The sequence below is a fragment of the Entelurus aequoreus genome, linkage group LG01 (assembly GCF_033978785.1).
Source record: "Entelurus aequoreus isolate RoL-2023_Sb linkage group LG01, RoL_Eaeq_v1.1, whole genome shotgun sequence".
NCBI lineage: Eukaryota > Metazoa > Chordata > Actinopteri > Syngnathiformes > Syngnathidae > Entelurus > Entelurus aequoreus.
In genome coordinates, this window is record NC_084731.1 from 44,270,662 (window position 1) to 44,290,561 (window position 19,900).

At 39.5% G+C, this 19,900-nt stretch overlaps 1 protein-coding gene across 2 annotated transcripts in view; it reads left to right on the top strand.

Moving 5' to 3' along the window:
• rereb (arginine-glutamic acid dipeptide (RE) repeats b) overlaps positions 1 to 7,221 on the top strand; it is a 28,593-nt gene extending 21,372 nt beyond the window's left edge. For both annotated transcript variants that reach the window (XM_062051764.1, XM_062051769.1), the window contains 2 exons: positions 6,120 to 6,294; positions 6,367 to 7,221. In XM_062051764.1, the coding sequence (XP_061907748.1) occupies positions 6,120 to 6,294; positions 6,367 to 6,400 (209 nt within the window). In that variant the 3' untranslated portion in view covers positions 6,401 to 7,221. The remainder of the gene's footprint in view (positions 1 to 6,119; positions 6,295 to 6,366) is intronic.
• The last annotated feature ends 12,679 nt before the right edge of the window (positions 7,222 to 19,900 follow it).

Sequence of the window (19,900 nt, forward strand, 5' to 3'; positions counted from 1 at the left end):
TTTTTTGGGGAAATTTATTTGATAAAATCCAACACCAAGAATAGACATTTGAAAGGCAATTTAAAATAAATAAAGAATAGTGAACAACAGGCGGAATAAGTGTACGCCATATGACGCACAAATAACCAACTGAGAACGTGCCTGGTATGTTAACGTAACATATTATGGTAAGAGTCATTTAAATAACTATAACATATAAAACATGCTATACGTTTACCAAACAATCTGTCACTCCTGATCGCTAAATCAGATGAAATCTTTTTCCTCGTTGTCGCTCCTGGTATGCGCCACTCCCTTTTTTTCTGCTGCTCGATCGCCGTTTTCTGCTGCATATTTCACTACGTCCGGCTTGTTATCTGCAGTATATGATTTCCTTTTCGGTGCCATTTTTGTTCAGCCTTTCTCAGTTTTTATAAGTTACCGCCAATGTTGATGTACCGGCAGTAGCGTATAGCATATAGCAGTTAGCTTTCCATGACCCACAATGCACTTCTGCCATGACCCTCCCCCGCCAAATTCTTATTGGTTGGCGTGTGAGTGACGATTGCTGACGTGTGTGTGACGAGTGCGGACATTTTCTTCTTTGCTCACGCGAATGAGATAAATATTATTATTTGATATTTTACGGTAATGTGTTAATAATTTCACACATAAGTCGCTCCGGAGTATATGTCGCACCCACGGCCAAACTATGAAAAAAGCGTTGACTTATAGTCCGAAAAATACGGAAGTTACTTTTCACAGTAACGCATTACTTTTTGGTGTAAGTAACTGAGTTAGTAACATAGTTACTTTTGAAATAAAGTAACTAGTAACTGTAACTAGTTACTGGTTTTCAGTAACTAACACAACACTGTGGACCACAATGTGGGGGGCGTGGAAAGAAAGGGAAAGCAGGAAGTGAAATATGTTTCTTTTTGTAATAGATAGGATAGTTTTTTGTGAAACCCTAATAACTGTTTGAGTTATGTTGCTAAACATAACCTCTGTGGCGAAGTGCCATTCGCCTTGAAGTGTTCCAAGCCAAAATGGACTGGGTCAAAGCGCGCCGTGCCGAGGAAAATCACCTGCTGCACATCAAAGCTACTGTACTTGATAAGTTACCATCACCCGGAAAATATGAAGCCAGCCAAGCTAAACGTCAATTTGTGAGGTATTTAGATTATTAAAAGTTAGAAAGTAAGTTAACTTTTGTGAGAAATTGATAGAAAAAAATGTCCACTGTCCGCTGCTTCTCAGAAAGCGACACACTGGATGTTCCTGCACCATTCTTGGCAATTAAAATATGTGTTTGTAGTCATAAATATGATTAGAACATTTTAGCATTATGTTTTTGTTCAATTATAGTAAGTATGTTTTATCCTAAACATTCCTGCCACTTTATTTTACACACTATGGCGTTTTTAAGTCTTTTTTTTTTTTTTTTTTGGACATACAACAATAATATTGTACTGTGGCCTTAATACCATGATAATAACATTCCGTGAAATTTTGATATAGTTACATCCGTTATTGTTACGGTCGATATTTGTATCTCGAATGTGTCATCAACATGCATCATCACAGTATGACGATAGTATCAAAAGCTGTTGGCAGAATTTATATCACTTGATATTTTTGTATCGCACTAACTTAATACATTAATTAAAAGACACGTCTTTATCACGTACACCATCGTAGTGACGTTTGAGTGAGCATGGGTTTTCACTTTTTGATTATTTTGAGCCTTTTTGTTTGTAATAAAGCAAATTAATGTAATATCTAATTGTATATCTCATTAATTTCTACAAAATGCAGAGGGCGAAACAAAAACGGCCTGCTGGCCGACAATGGCCCCCGCGCCGCACTTTGTACAGTGCAGCATTACAGTCATTATATGACTAGACTACATTGCGCGTTTACGTGTGCATGCAATTGTGCCGTGCCAAACTTGAGCACACATTAGGGATGTAACGGTATCAAAATCTCACGGGTTGATATTATCACAGTATTAAAGGCCTACTGAAATGAATTTTTTTTATTTAAACGAGGATAGCAGATCCATTCTATGTGTCATATTTGATCATTTCGCGATATTGCCATATTTTTGCTGAAAGGATTTAGTAGAGAACATCGACGATAAAGTTTGCAACTTTTGGTCGCTGATAAAAAAAAAGCCTTGCCTGTACCGGAAGTAGCGTGACGTCACAGGTTGAAAGGCTCCTCACATTACCCCATTGTTTACACCAGCAGCGAGAGCGATTCGGACCGAGAAAGCGACGATCACCCCATTAATTTGAGCCAGGATGAAAGATTCGTGGATGAGGAACGTGAGAGTGAAGGACTAGAGTGCAGTGCAGGACGCATCTTTTTTCGCTCTGACCGTAACTTAGGTACAAGCTGGCTCATTGGATTTCGCACTCTCTCCTTTTTCTATTGTGGATCACGGATTTGTATTTTAAACCACCTCGGATACTATATCTTCTTGAAAATGAGAGTTGAGAACGCGAAATGGACATTCACAGTGACTTTTATCTCCACGACAATACATCGGCAAAGTACTTTAGCTATGAAGCTAACGTGATAGCATCGGGCTTAACTGCAGATAGAAACAAAAGAAATAAACCCCTGATTGGAAGGATAGACAGAAAATCAACAATACTATTAAACCATGGACCTGTAACTACACGGTTAATGCTTTCCAGCCTGGCGAAGCTTAACAATGCTGTTGCTAACGACGCCATTGAAGCTAACTTAGCAACGGGACCTCACAGAGCTATGCTAAAAACATTAGCTATCCACCTACGCCAGCCAGTCCTCATCTGCTCATCAACACCCGTGCTCACCTGCGTTCCAGCGATCGACGGAGCGACGAAGGACTTAACCCGATCATCAATGCGGTCGGCGGCTAGCGTCGGATAGCGCGTCGGATAGCGCGTCTGCTATCCAAGTCAAAGTCCTCCTGGTTGTGTTGCTGCAGCCAGCCGCTAATACACCGATCCCACCTACAGCTTTCTTCTTTACAGTCTCCATTGTTCATTAAACAAATTGCAAAAGATTCACCAACACAGATGTCCAGAATACTGTGGAATTTTGCGATGAAAACAGAACTTTTTGTATTGGATACAATGTGTCCGAATACTTCCGTTTCAACGATTGACGTCACGTGCATACGTCATCATACATAGACATTTTCAACCGGAAGTTTCGCGGGAAATTCAAAATTGCACTTTATAAGTTAACCCGGCCGTATTGGCATGTGTTGCAATGTTAAGATTTCATCATTGATATATAAACTATCAGACTGCGTGGTCTGTAGTAGTGGGTTTCAGTAGGCCTTTAAGGCCATGGTATAATATTATTGTGGTATATGTCAAAAAAATAAAGACTTAAAAATGCCATAATGTGTAAAATGAAGTGGCAGAAATGTTTAGGATAATCACACTTATTGTAATTGAACAAACATAATGCTAAAATGTTCTAATCATATTTATTACTACAAACATGTATTTTTAAGTGCAAATAATTGTGCAGGAACATCCACTGTTTCAAGCATATATTAAAAAAAACTTACGGTTGAGTGTCTTTAAAGTGACAATGTAAACCATCCAGTGTAAAACAATAATGTTCACTTAAGTGTCTTTCAACATTTACTTTCTGACAAGCAGTGACTTCCACAGTGGACTTGTTTATATCAGTCTGGAAAATGCTGTTTCTAAAGTTAAGTAACAATTTAACTTTTGATGGAAATATCTCACAAACTGATGTTTGGCTTCGCTGGCTTCAAATATGTTTTCTGGGTGACAGTTGGCGACTTGTCCAGGGTGTATATTGCCTGCCGCCCGAGTACAGCTGGACAGGCTCTCTACATCGAGAGAGACAAGTGGTGGGAAATGGGTGAATGGATTGAAGATTCATCAAGAAGTTTTTTAGGTTACTTATATTTCCCGCGATGTACATTTTTGGGGTGATTTCTGTCCGCTTTGCTTTGTAGAACGCAGACTTTCTTACCTCTGCCAAAGAGGTTATGTTTTTGCCAGGGTTTGTTTGTCTGTTTGTTAGCAACATAACTCAAAATGTTCTGAACAGATTTTGATGAAATGCCCGAAAACAGTAATTATTCTCATGTACTAACCCCAAAAACAGTGAAGTTGGCACGTTGTATAAATCGTAAATAAAAAGAGAATACAATGATTTGCAAATCCTTTTCAACCTACAAACTTTTGTATATTCAATTAAATAGACTGCAAAGACAAGATACTTAACATTCATACTGGAAAACTTAATTTTTTGCAAATATTAGCTCATTTGGAGTTAAATGCCTGCAACATGTTTCAAAAAAGCTGGCAGAAGTGGATAAAAATACTGAGAAAGTTGAGGAATGCTCATCAAACACTTATTTGGAGGTGAACAGGCTAATTGGGAACAGGTGGGTGCCATGATTGGGTATAAAAGCAGCTTCCATTAAGTGCTCAGTCGTTCACAAACAAGGATGGGGCGAGGGTCACCACTTTGAACAAATGCGTGAGCAAATTGTCGAACAGTTTAAGAACAACATTTCTCAACGAGCTATTGCAAGGAATTTAGAGGTTTCACCATCTAAGGTCTGTAATATCATCGAAAGGTTCAGAGAATCTGGAGAAATCACTGCACGTAACATTGAATGCCCGTGACCTTGGATCCCTCAGGCGGTACTGCATAAAAAACCGACATCAGTGTGTAAAGGATATCCCCACATGGGCTCAGGAACACTACAGAAAAGCACTGTCAGTAACTACAGTTTGTTGCTACATATGTAAGTGCAAGTTAAAACTCTACTATGCAAAGCGAAAGCCATTTATCAACAACACCCAGAAACGCCGCCGGCTTAGCTGGGCCCAAGTTCATCTAAGATGGACTGATACAAAGTGGAAAAGTGTTCTGTGGTCTGACGAGTACATATTTCAAATTGTTTTTGGAAACTGGGGACGTCGTGTCCTCCAGAACAAAGAGGAAAAGAACCACCCGGATTGTTCTAGGCGCAAAGTTGAAAAGCCAGCATCTGTGATGGTATGGGGGTGTATTAGTACCCAAGGCATGGGTAACTCACACATCTGTGAAGGCACCATTAATGCTTAAAGGGACAAACAGGTTTTGGGGCAACATATGTTGCCATCCAAGCAACGTTATCATGGACGCCCCTGCTTATTTCAGCAAGACAATGCCAAGCCACGTGGCTTCATAGTAAAAGAGTGTGGGTACTAGACTGGCCTGCCTGTAGTCCAGACCTGTCTCCCATTAAAAATGTGTGGCGCATTATGAAGCCTAAAATACTCAACGGAACAACGTTGAACAACTTAAACTGTACATCAAGCAAGAATGGGAAATAATTCTACCTGAAAAGCTTAAAAAATTGGTCTCCTCAGTTCCCAAATGTTAACTGAGTGTTGTTAAAAGGATAGGCCATGTAACACAGTGGTAAAAATGCCCCTGTGCCAACTTTTATTGCAACGTGTTGCTGCCATTAAATTCTAAGTTAATGATTATTTGCAAAACTAAGTTTCTCAGTACAAACATTAAATATCTTGTCTTTGCAGTCTATTCAATTGAATATAGGTTGAAAAGGGTTTACAAATCATTTGGTTTGGGATTGTGTACTACGAACACACTTCATTCACTTCCTGCTTACGCCGTTCCACGCCCCCAACTTGCCGGTCCCGCTCTGTGCAGAGAATTCTGGGAGATGTAGTTTATTTTTAAGACCCGGCAAAGGCTAAAGCACCACAAAAAAAATACAAACCAAGTTTTTGTTTGATACTGTCACGGTACTATTATAAAAGACTTTGAAACCAAAATACTGCGGTATCTACAAAACCGTTAAACCCCCTTAGCACATATTGGCTTGAGATGCGCTGTACGATTGGCCTAGTGTGAGCAAAAGACCTAAACGTTTGAGTCCTTGCTGATCTTTCTGATCTCATGTACATTTTTTAGACTGCAATATAAATAGCGCCTCTGCTGGGTGCAACGAGCGGTGCACTCCATTTTGCCTCAATTGTTTCAGTTCCACACCATCAATATAATTTTAACAATTGTTTATTACAGTCCCTCGTTACCTTGGAGAAGCGCAAAACACCACAAATTATTTTTGCTGGTCGTAGGTGCTGCGTACCCTCGGGAGCTGCAGGGTCCTATTCCTCAGATGTCAGCCGCACACCAGCTGCAGGCCATGCACGCTCAGTCTGCAGAGCTGCAGAGAATGGCCATGGAGCAGCAGTGGCTGCATGGGCATCACTTGCATGGAGGCCCACTGCCCAGCCAGGAAGATTACTACAGGTGAGGGTTCAGATTATGAGGTTTGCATCCTGGGAATCCAGTAAATAATGTTGTTTTTTTTGTCTTTAACAGCCGTCTGAAAAAAGAAGGCGACAAGCCGTCGTGAGAACCGGTACTTCACACCGAGTACTCTTCATCTTTGTTTTGATATATTTTACAACATATTTGTCCATTCCTCCTTCAGCACTTAATAGGACTGCTTAAGTCTGGCCAAGATGTTCACTTTCTACTTTTATGACCAATCTCACGCATCTGTGTGAGATTTCAAAGTGATGGACTTTAACCAACTTGCTGTTTAACAGTTTCATATTAACTTTGCAAAAACGCAGCTCTTGTAATCCGGAAGCAGACTTTGGCAAGACCTTAAATATATATGATTGTGTATAAATGATTTTCTTGTACAGAATGACATTCAAACCGCTGTTTGAATGAGTGTTAACGACCTCGCATGACTCAAACTAGAGTAGCAAGTGGCATCACGTCGTGTTTAGACTTTAAAAAGAATAGCAGAGGTTGGCTTTACGCTCTAACTCTGATAAATATTTGTCTAAATCCTAAACTTTTATATATCAAGATATCTTTTCACAGTATGAACTAAGCTTTATTCACTCCCTTTTGAGCCTGTAAATATTACATGTTGACCATATTCTATATGAATGAGTACTCTTAGCAGTAGATGTAATCCTTGGTTAAAGCAGGATACCTTATATTGTACCACTATATCATGATATAATATGGTAATTATTCATTAGATCATCATCTGTCCACACAGGAAGCTTTTGTGGTTTGATACAGAACAAGAAAATTGGAGACAAACTGAATATTTTAATTGATTTTGTGAAAAAAACAACTCACTGCCTTGAAATTTGATATTTATGTGACCTCATATAAAATGTATCCATTGCATATTTATTTCAATAAATATATCGCAGTGACACCTTGCTTTCCTTGCACCAAGTTATTTTGCGTGTATACAAGCTGTGGTTAATGTCAACTTTTGCCTTAAAGTTCCTCTATTTTGCAACATACACTTTTAATGATCCTGTTCATGAGCACCAGACGTATCACATCCCTCACTTTTGAGAGAAGAGGTGCTCAACACTTGATTTTAAAGTTGCTTCATGACGTCATGAAGGATTAACCTTCATATATATATAGATATTAAATATATAGATAAATATATATTTATCCATATATACAGTACAGGCCAAAAGTTTGGACACACCTCATTTCAATGCGTTTTCTCTATTTTCATGACTATTTACATTGTAAATTGTCACTGAAGGCATCAAAACTACGACACCTGTGAAGTGAAAACCCTTTCAGGTGACTACCTCTTGAAGCCCATCGAGAGAATGCCAAGTGTGTGCAAAACAGTAATCAGTGCAAAGAGTGGCTATTTTGAAGGAACTAGACTATAAAACATGTTTTCAGTTATTTCACCTTTTTTTGTTAAGTACATAACTCCACATGTCCACTACATTCATAGTTTTGATACCTTTAGTGACAATCTACAATGTAAATAGTCATAAAAATAAAGAAAACACATTGAATGAGAAGGTGTACTGTTTATAAATATATATTTATCCATATCTATATATATATATATATATATATATATATATATATATGTATGTATATATATATATATATATATATATATATATATATATATATATATATATATATATATATATATATATATATATATATATATATATATATATGTCGAGGTTTCTGTGGTTTATCCGTTTTACAGTGCTCAATACTGGGGTAGAGCGGAATATACATTAGGTCAGGAAAAAACAGGCTATTTCATCCCTACGAGCCTGCGAAACAGGCTTGTTGGGATGAAATAGCCTGTGTGTTTTTTCCTGACCTAATGTGTGTGTATGTATATATATATATATATATATATATATATACATATATAGGTTTGAGGTATGTTCAGTTTTTTACAGAACGATACACCCAGAATATAGATGAAAATAAATACATGCAGGCTTTGCTAAACATCTAAAAAGAAAGCAAGCTATAAGTCAGTTAGCTACACACATATGGGAGTTGTAAGTTTGATCATTTTGTTTTTCTTCAGCGAATAAGCTATCCTAGTATGATGTTAAAATGTAAGTTAATTGTTAGCAGTATTGCTAACACAGCAATGCCAGTGTTGCTAATGTTTGTGTCCCCCTGTATTGTGAAATGTCTTGCTCAAGGACACAATGGACGTGACTGAGATGGTAGAAGGTGGGGATTGAACCAGTAACCCTCAGATTGCTGGCACGGCCACGCTCCCAGCTTCGCCACGCCGTCCCCGCCGTGTCAAACTCATTTTAGCTCAGGGGCTGCATGGAAAGTCTGTGGATGATATTTGATTAGTATTAGAACCGGCCCGCAGACCACAACCGCCTGCTGCTGTTTTGCAGGCACCTATACTCCATCAATGTTGGCGCTGGGAATTTTCAAAATGGGGTTCCAGGGACCCCATCAAATCATAAAAATGGGGTCCCACAGTAAATGTTTGGGGTCCCAGTTTTTTGTAACCGTTTTGAAAACAAATGATAAATGTATGCATTATCCTGTTGTATCTCACATTCTATATTGTGTTTTGGAAAAAGGTTGTCATAAACATTACTTAATTCATAAAAAAAAAATTTTTTTAAATGTATGCATATGTAAATGTATTCAGTTATAAACATTCATTCACTTTCTTCTTTCCTTCATGGATCTAAACATTACCGCTGCACGTATTTTTTTCTATATTTTTATTGTAAATAATATGTTGTATTATATTGTAAATAAAAAAATCTGAAGTTGTCTTTATTTTTTAGTTTTAATGCCATTATTTTAATAGTCCGACCCTGAGCTAAAAGGAGTTCTTTAATGAGTTCCACTGTTCTTTATTTGTTACATCTTGATTTTATCCTTTCGTCCTTTTTATCATTATCTTTTAATTATTTTATCTGTATATTGTAAAGTGTCCTTGGGTTTTTTGAAGGCGCTTATGAATTAAATGTATTATTATAATTATTAAAATCAAGAATAAGCTTGACTAATTTAGTGTTAATACTTGAGTGGGTCCTGGGCCCCTCTGTAGTGCAAAAGTTGGGTTGTGAGGTCAAAAAAGGTTGAGAACACCTGCGTTAGGACTTACTGAAGTAATTTTTAAAATGTCTAAATGGGTTATACTTGTGGGTTATACTTGTATAGCGCTTTTCTACCTTTTTTAAGGAACTCAAAGCGCTTTGACACTATTTCCACATTCACCCATTCACACACATACATTCACACACTCAAGGCTAACCCGCTTCAAATACACACCATTGTACCTCACATTGTCTTAAGCTACAGTATAATACAATGTCATTGTTCTTAGAGGTATTGATAATGACAATGGAGCTGTTTAATTGAATGGTAAACTGTACTTTTTTTAATCACGCATGCATTATTCAATAAAAAACATGACATCTTCAAATTTGTGATTTTATAAACATTCACTTGTGTTTTGGATGTTAAGAAAATGAATCACAAACTTTGGAAGTACCTTATTTTTCGGACTATAAAATGCTGCTTTATTCCTACGCTTTGGACCCTGCGGCTTATAAAACGATGCGGCTAATTTATGGATTGTTCTTCGCTAACGCCTATAATGTTTTGTATTCAACAAATAGTCTTTAACACCGTCAGAGACATTGAAAGGGTGTGTTATTGTTTGTGCTCACGGCAGGTGCTGCTGGTTGAAAATGTACTTCCTGTTTCGTGCCTTGAACTTGAAGTATATCCCGTTTCGTCCACTATTCGTCTAGTAGAATTCTTCAATCATTTGTAAGTTTTACAATATATCTAAAACAATTCATCGCTATCGTAATGTAATCAAGCTAGTGTGATGAGCATGAGCAAATATGCTAACAAGTGTCTGTGTCAGTACTATTTACTATTGTTTCAGTTTCGTAAATCCACCAAAATGTCACCGTAGATTTACTAAGTCTGTTTAGCTGATTGGAGAGCTAGCGACTGCAGCTAGTGGGTCCAAGATGATGACTTCTGTTTTGTTTGATCAGTCGTTTTACTGCCATGTGACAGACACCATTTGGAAATAAATAAGGTGTATAAATAAACTTTTACAAAATCTTTCGTACTGGTATATATCTGTAGCTTATAGCCCAGAAAGTATGGTAAATGTTTTTCATCGAATAGTTGCATAATAGATGTATTCTGTACATTTACAGTCTAACTTTATAGTAAAAATCATCTCTCTTTAATCTATAAATGGGTTATAAATGGGTTATACTTGTATAGCGCTTTTCTACCTTCAAGGTACTCAAAGCGCTTTGACAGTATTTCCACATTCACCCATTCACACACACATTCACACACTGATGGCGGGAGCTGCCATGCAAGGCGCTAACCAGCAGCCATCAGGAGCAAGGGTGAAGTGTCTTGCCCAAGGACACAACGGACGTGACTAGGATGGTAGAAGGTGGGGATTGAACCCCAGTAACCAGCAACCCTCCGATTGCTGGCACGGCCACTCTACCAACTTCGCCACGCCGCACACCTACAGCACAGGTGTCAAACTCAAGGCCCGGGTGCCAGATCTGGCCCGCCACATCATTTTATTTGGCCCTCGAAAGCCTGGAAATAATATGCATAATTAATGTACTTTATAATCCATCCATTTTCTACCGCTTAACCCTTGTGGGGTCGCGGGGGGTGCTGAAGTCTATCTCAGCTACAATCAGGCGGAAGGCGGGGTACACCCTGGACAAGTCGCCATCTCATCACAGGGCCAGTACTTTATATTTTCTTACTAAATGAATTAGTTGTTTTTCATTTTGATAGAAAAAAATACATGTACTCAATGCAATCGCATATTTTTTAAACATAAATATTATAATGGAACAAATATAGGATCATGCACTCAAACAATGTTTTTGTTAAACTAGAAACAAACACTTTTTAGCTGCTTGACTTATGATTTCGAAGCAAATTATTCATCAAATTGTCAAATGTAATAAATAGATTTTCCAGCGACTTTATGAAATTTACTGTGGTTTTACAGCATTTTACTGTACATGAAAAAAAAACAGTACCACTGTTTTTTGACCATAAAATGCTGGCAACTACCTTGCCAGTTTTTTATTGTAAAAAACGGTGGTACTGTTTTGCTATTCATAATAGTACACAATAGGGTTGTACGGTATACCGGTATTAGTATAGTACCGCGATACCAATGAATCATATTCGGTACTATACCGCCTCTAAAAAGTACCAGTCCGGCATCACAACATCTTCTTTTGTTTTTTTTCAAATGTATATTATGTTTATAAACTCAGGAAATATATCCCTGGATACATGAGGACTTTGAATATGAGCAATGTATGATCCTGTAACTACTTGGTATCAGATTGATACCCAAATTTGTGGTATCATCCAAAACTAATGTAAAGTATCAAACAACAGAAGAATAAGTGATTATAACAGAAGTGTAGCGAGAACATGTTAAAGGAGAAAGTGAGCAGATATTAACAGTAAATTAACAAGTAGATTAATAATTAGGGGACGGCGTGGCGAAGTTGATAGAGTGGCTGTGCCAGCAATCGGAGGGTTGCTGGTTACCGGGGTTCAATTCCCACCTTCTACCTTCCTAGTCACGTCCGTTGTGTCCTTGGGCAAGACACTTCACCCTTTGCCTCTGATGGCTGCTGGTTAGCGCCTTGCATGGCAGCTCCCGCCATCAGTGTGTGAATGTGTGTGTGAATGGGTAAATGTGGAAATACTGTCAAAGCGCTTTGAGTACCTTGAAGGTAGAAAAGCGCTATACAAGTATAACCCATTTATCATTATTTATTTATAATTAATTTTCTACCACTTAATTTTGACAAAATAATAGAATGGAAAGTTACACAATATGTTACTCCATATGTCAGCAGCTAAATTAGGAGCCTTTGTTTGTTTACTTATTAATAAAAGACAAGTTGTCTTGTATGTTCACTATTTTATTTAAGGACAAACTTGCAACAAGAAACATATGTTTAATGTACCCTAAGATTTTTTGTTAAAATAAAGCCAATAATTAATTTTTTGTGGTCCCCTTTATTTAGAAAACTACCAAAAAGTATCAAAATAATTTTGGTACCGTTCATACTTCATACCTCCAAATTCGGGAGATTTGGGGGGGAGGTGGGCGGGGTTAAGGGGAGGAGTATATTTATAGCTAGAATTCCCTTAAATTCAAGTATTTCTTATATATATTTATATAAATAAAATAAATGCTTGACTTTCAGTGAATTGTTGCTGTATATAAATATGTATTTTATTATATATATATACATATAAATAAAATAAATACTTGAATTTCAGTGTTCATTTATTTACACATATACACACATTCCCGGGCGCGGCGCCGCTGCTGCCCACTGCTGCCCACTGCTCCCCAAGGGGATGGGTCAAATGCAGAGGACACATTTCACCACATCTAGTGTGTGTGTGACAATCATTGGTACTTCAATCTTTAATCTTAATAACAGTCCTCTCTTTGAAAGTGCAATGCTTTGCAGCCAGTAGCACAGCCTTTGAAGGAGCATAGGTATGGGCAGTGTAATATTCTGGGTTGGAGTCAATAACCAGGCGAGGTGATGAAGTTACGTCTCTTTACTTCATACTTCAGAACCGACTCCCACACTTGCCGTCAGGGTGTGCAATACAACGTAAACCGTTGGCCAACCAAAAAGTAACCACAGAACCTTTTTAAACCGTTGACCAACCAAAAAGTTTTTGGTTGGCCAACGGTTTACGTTGTATTGCGCACCCTGACGGCAAGTGTGGGAGTCGGTTCTGAAGTATGAAGTAAAGAGCGGACGTGACGACAGGCTGTCCTCACTCAGGTCCGCACGGACCTGGAGGGGGCGTGCCTTAAGTCCGGCTGGAAATCGGGAGAAATTCGGGAGAATGGTTGTCCCGGGAGATTTTCGGGAGAGGCACTGAAATTCGGGAGTCTCCCGGAAAATTCGGGAGGGTTGGCAAGTATGGTACCGGTACCAACATATTGGTATCGGGAAACAACACTAGTACACGGTAAAATCTACAGTTGTCGTTTTTACGGTAAAATTCGGCAGCTAAAATGCCAGAATTTTACTGTAAAAATGCAGTTTTATATTTTCAGTAAAAAAAAAAACACTGTAAAATTATATCAACTGAGCTGCCAATTTTTATACCGTGAAAAATAGTGATACTGTTTTTTCCATTTACAGTAACATGCTGAAAAAAAACGCTGTAAATTTTACGGTAACATTTTTGCGACTGACCTGTCAGGATTTTTACTGTAAAATCTAAAAAAAAAGTTCACATTGTTGTACATAAAAAATAAAAAAAAATCATCAAATGCATTGGCAATTGTGTAATAATATCATTCACTGTTAAAACTGGCAAACATAACTGCGATATGGCCCTTAATTAAAACGAGTTTGACACCCCTGATCTACAGCAATTGTACATACGGAATAGTTGTTGTCTATGAATGGACCTTAGTTTACCTGAAAGAAAATTACATGTCATGAGGTGACGCCATGTGGAGGACTCCTGGTCTTTACTTTCTTTTCCGCAGGTACTGGATCGCCGAAAGGGCACTCACGTTTGCAAGCAGAGCTGCATAAGACAACATCAGCCAAAGCCAAAGAGATGTCATGGGATGGTGCGGTCAAGTAGTAGGTCGAAGTTTCCTACCTGTCTTCCAAGCGTCCGCTGACTCTGGATCGGAGGACGTCAGTACCCAGGAGGCGAAGGCGATGCAGACCAAACACAAGTCTGACTGCTGCAAGAGTCGCACTAGAGGCGACGTTGCTTTGCTTGAGTATCTTTGAGTTTCATGCCTGAAAAAGGTGCTCGCACTTACCTGGCGTTTGGATTGTTCCCAGAATTTTCTGCTGCTCACATGCGGGAGGGGAGACTACTTCCAACGTGGACATGAGGACGCTTCCTTGCTTTCTTTGTCCAGACCTTCTGCACCAGATGCTGCCTTTGTCATGGAAGGGGATCGGTCCACCAAGGCGGAGGAGAGCATGCGACAAGACTTGGGCCGGTGGAATGGCGTCGGTGCTTAAGAAGGGACCACTCCACTCAGGAAGGGTGAGTTCTCTGACAGTAGGATGGGAGCAGGAAAAGATTGGAATGGGTTTCCACTTGTGGGACTCGCGGAGTAGGAATAGGATGTCAGGGTCACTGTGTTCCAAAAAGGTGTCTTCAGGATCCCAATTCATGGTTCCCCATGTGAGAGGTTCTAGAGCGTCAACGTGAACAAGAACTGTACTCATGGATCCTAGATTGTCTCCTGAAACCGTCTCAGACTTGTCATCATTGTGTAGAAAAGCCTCCCTAGATAAGTCCTCAGTTTTCAGAGCTTGTACGTTTTGCACACTTTTGGTTTTTGTCATTCGTCTCTGCTGTCCCTTTCGTCCTGCAAAGTCCTCGCTCCTCGTCTCCTCCTCATCCTCTAGGGTCTTACAGCTCAGATCCGGACTGGTGTTCCTGCTGGTGCCCAGAAATTGCCAATAATCTTCTTCAAAATCACACACAGAAAAATCCCAGCTTGAGCGATCCGCTTTGGAGTCGCTGGCCTGCGTAAAGTAGTCCGAGTCGCCAGCATCGGACAGATCAGTAAGGCATCCATGGGTCAAATGATGTTCTTCAGGGTCCACGAGAGAACTGGTTTGTGTCGGTAAGTCAGACGTTTCGCTGAGAGGTGGACTTCTTGTCGTCCTCAGATGTAAGATGTCGTTGATGGTTAGTTTTTCCATTTCCTCCCAGAAGGCGGAGATGGCGTAGACGCTTTGCTTGTGGCCTGCAGCTTGGGCGTAAGCTTCAGGGCTGTCTGCCACCTGGGTGACGATGACTTCAGGAAGGGGTTGAGATCCTGGAGAACCACAGCACACTGAAAGCTCAAGTTCCCTGCTGCTGCTGATGAAGCTCTCACTTGGAGCAGTGGATCCAACACAAGCCTGGTCACCACAACTGATGGCTGCTCCTCTGCCATGCAGGTTTTCAGAACCACAGACCTCATTTGGCTGAGAGCTGCATGATGATGATGATGATAAGCAAACCATTTGTTGGTTTTTAAAGGAATCCTCAAGGAGATCCTGATCCACTGATTCAGCAGCAGAAAGATAGCTTTCAGAACCAGAACTTTGAAGAGAAAAGAACTCAACACTGTCTAAAAAGTCATTAGAGTCCACCCTTTCCCAATGAAAGCTTTCATGCAAGGTTTTATCGATGTTCATTTGCATTATATCATGTTCATGCAGGGTTCCTTCTATGTTTCTCTGCATTATCTCATCTTCATGCAGGGATCCTTCTATCTTCCTCTGCGTTATACCATCTTCATGCAGGGTTCCTTCTATCTTCCTCTGCGTTATATAATCTCCATGCAGGCTTCTTTCTATATTCTTTTGCATTATAGTGTCATCTTGCAGGGTTCCTTCTATGTTCCTTTGCATTATATCATCTTCATGCAGGGTTCTTTCAATGTTCCTTTGCATGATATTATCTTCATCCAGGGTTCCTTCATTGTTTATTTGCAAAATATCATCTTCATGCAGGGTTCCTTCTATCTTCCTCTGCATTATATCATCTTCAAACAGGGTTCCTTCTACGTTCCTTTGCATTATATCATCTTCATGCAGGGTTCTTTCAATGTTCCTTTGCATGATATTATCTTCATCCAGGGTTCCTTCATTGTTTATTTGCAATATATCATCTTTATGCAAGGTTCCTTCTATGTTCCTTTGCATTATATCATCTTCATGCAAAGTTTCTTCGATGTTCCTTTGCATTATATCATGTTCATGCAGGGTTCCTTCTATGTTCCTCTGCGTTATATCATCTTCATGCAGGGTTCTTTCAATGTTCTTTTGCATTATATTATCTTTATCCAGGGTTCCTTCATTGTTTATTTGCAATATATCATCTTCATGCAAGGTTCCTTCTATGTTCCTTTGCATTATATTATCTTCATGCAAGGTTTCTTCGATGTTCCTTTGCATTCTATCATGTTCATGTAGGGTTCCTTCTATGTTTCTCTGCATTATATTGTCATCATACATGTTTCCTTCTATGTTCCTTTGCATTATATCATCTTCATACAGGGTTCCTTCATTGTTTAAATGCAATATATCATCTTCATGCAAGGTTTCTCCGATGATCTTTTGCATTCTATCATGTTCATGCAGGGTTCCATCTATGTTTCTCTGCATTATATTGTCATCATACAGGTTTCCTTCTATGTTCCTCTGCATTATATCATCTTCATGCAGGGCTCCTTTGATGTTCCTTTGCATTATATCATCTTCATGGAGGGTTCTTTCTATGTTCTTTTGCATTATACTGTCGTCATGCAGGGTTCCTTTTACGTTCCTTTGCATTATATCATCTTCATGCAGGGTTCCTTCTATGTTCCTTTGCATTATATCATCTTCATGCAGGGTTCCTTCTATGTTCATTTGCATTATAATATCTTCATCCAGAGTTCCTTCACTGTTTATTTGCAATATATCATCTTCATGCAAAGTTTGTCCTCTGTTCTTATACATTAGATCATCACCATGCAGGGTTCCTTTGCTGTTGTTTTGTTGCAAAGTTTCCTCAGTTATTTTGTGTTTGCTGGGATCATCATGCAGCGTTCCTTCTCTAAGGTTTAGGAAAGTTCCTTCTTTGTTGTTTTGCATACTATGATCAGTCAGTTCTGTAAGATTCAGAAGGGTTCCTTTTCTATGTTTTTGTTCATTAACATCAAACAGTATTTGTGTCTCCTTCGTCTCACTTGTGTTTTCACTTGGCAGCGTGTTCATATTGTTATCTGTCTTAGTCTCAGGTGTATTTTTGGGTTCCTTCTTGGTTCTGCACTTGTTTTGCTCATTGTGATCTGTTTTTGTCTTTGTTTTTTTTTGCACTGGAGCTCCACGGATCCGGCGAGACACCGGACTGTCATTGACCGTCACAAACCAACGCTCCCGCTCCTCTCTCGGAGGAACTCTGCTAGGATCTTCGCAGCTCACGTCTGTTTCCAGCGATCTAGCAACGTCTGTCTCTACAGCTTGCAGTGTGCTGACGATGCACTTTTTGGTCTCCACTGAGATGTGTTCTACTGTCACCTCTTTTTTGTGGAGTGTGATTGCTGAGTCATCACATATTAGGACTTTCTCATCTTCAGCTGTATCTCCTGCAGCACCCTCACAGTTGTCTTCTCCAGTGTTGCAGGCTACAGAAGCTTCAGTAAATCTCAGCGGGGAATCTTTGTGGTAGACCGACGATGAGACACCCTGACAATGGAGGCCCTCGAATTGGGCGAGCGGAGGTTGAGGCAGACAACACTCCTCGCTGTCCTGGTAGAAGGTGGACCAGTCTTTATCTGCAATGTTCATGCTGTGATCCAAGTCGTCCATCTTGACACGTCACTTGCTTCCCTAAGGACAAACACAAGAGTCAGTGTGCAGGCGTTTATGTTGCCTTCTGTCCTTCATAGATCCGACTGTCTGGAACGTGTCTGAGCTAAATGGAGACCACTGGAATTAGTCTTGACATATAGCAGACATTATTGAGCATTGAGTTAGCATTTAAAAAAAACAGCAGCGCGCTCATGTTATAATATAGAGAATATTTGACTAGCTTTTTTACAGCGTCCTTAAAGGCCTACTGAAACCCACTACTACCGACCACGCAGTCTGATAGTTTATATATCAATGATGAAATCTTAACATTGCAACACATGCCAATACGGCCGGGTTAACTTATAAAGTGCAATTTTAAATTTCCCGCTAAACTTCCGGTTGAAAACGTCTATGTATGATGACGTATGCGCGTGACGTCAATCGTTGAAACGGAAGTATTCGGACCCCATTGAATCCAATACAAAAGCTCTGTTTTCATCTCAAAATTCCACAGTATTCTGGACATCTGTGTTGGTGAATCTTTTGCAATTTGTTTAATGAACAATGAAGAATGCAAAGAAGAAAGTTGTAGGTGGGATCGGTGTATTAGCGGCGGACTACAGCAACACAACCAGGAGGACTTTGAGATGGATAGCAGACGCGCTAGCCGCCGACCTCGCCTTGACTTCCTCCGTCTCCGGGCCGCCGACCGCATCTATGATCGGGTGAAGTCCTTTGTCGCTCCGTCGATCGCTGGAACGCAGGTGAGCACGGGTGTTGATGAGCAGATGAGGTCTGGCGTAGGTGGATAGCTAATGTTTTTAGCATAGCTCTGTGAGGTCCCGTTGCTAAGTTAGCTTCAATGGCGTCGTTAGCCACAGCATTGTTAAGCTTTTCCAGCCTGGAAAGCATTAACCGTGTAGTTACATGTCCATGGTTTAATAGTATTGTTGATTTTCTGTCTATCCTTCCAGTCAGGGGTTTATTTATTTTGTTTCTATCTGCATTTAAGCCCGATGCTATCACGTTAGCTCCGTAGCTAAAGAGCTTCGCCGATGTATTGTCGTGGGCATAAAAGTCACTGTGAACGTCCATTTTGCGTTCTCGACTCTCATTTTCAAGAGGATATAGTATCCGAGGTGGTTTAAAATACAAATCCGTGATCCACAATACAAAAAGGAGAAAGTGTGGAATCCAATGAACCCTTGTACCTAAGTTACGGTCAGAGCGAAAAAATATACGTCCTGCACTGCACTCTAGTCCTTCACTCTCATGTTCCTCATCCACAAATCTTTCATCCTGGCTCAAATTAATGGGGTAATCGTCGCTTTCTCGGTCCGAATCGCTCTCGCTGCTGGTGTAAACAATGAGGAAATGTGAGGAGCCTTTCAACTAGTGACGTCACGCTACTTCCGGTACAGGCAAGGCTTTTTTTTATCAGCGACCAAAAGTTGCGAACTTTATCATCGATGTTCTCTACTAAATCCTTTCAGCAAAAATATGGCAATATCGCGAAATGATCAAGTATGACTCATAGAATGGATCTGCTATCCCCGTTTGAATAAAAAAAAATTCATTTCAGTAGGCCTTTAAATAAATCATAGCGCTCCTCTAATATAGAGGATTTTTGCCTAGCATTTATACAGCATATTTAAAAACTGTCATATAGAGAAGTGGTCCCCAACCTTTTTGTAGCTGCGGACCGGTCAATGCTTGAAAATTTGTCCCACGGATATTTATTTTATTTTATTATTATTTTTTTGTCATAAAGAAATACAATCATGTGTGCTCACGGAGTGTATCCCTGCAGACTGTATTGATCTATAGTGACATATAATGTATATATTGAGTTTTTTATGTTGATTTCAATTTTTTAAAAATAAAAAAAAAAACTAAAACATTTTTTTTATTTCTTGTGCGGCCCGGTATCAATCGGTCCACGGACCGGTACTGGGCCGCGGCCCGGTGGTTGGGGACCACTGATATAGAGGATCTTTGATTAGCAAATTTTCTGGGAGAATGTCCTTAAAAAAAACATAATGCTCCTCTCATCGAGAGGCTCTCTGACTAGCATTTTGCAGTTGATCCTTAAAAACAACAGATTACTCCACAAATATAGAAGATCCTTGACTAGCTTTTTGGGTGTCCTTAAAAAATCATATTGTTCCTGTCATGTAGAGGATTTT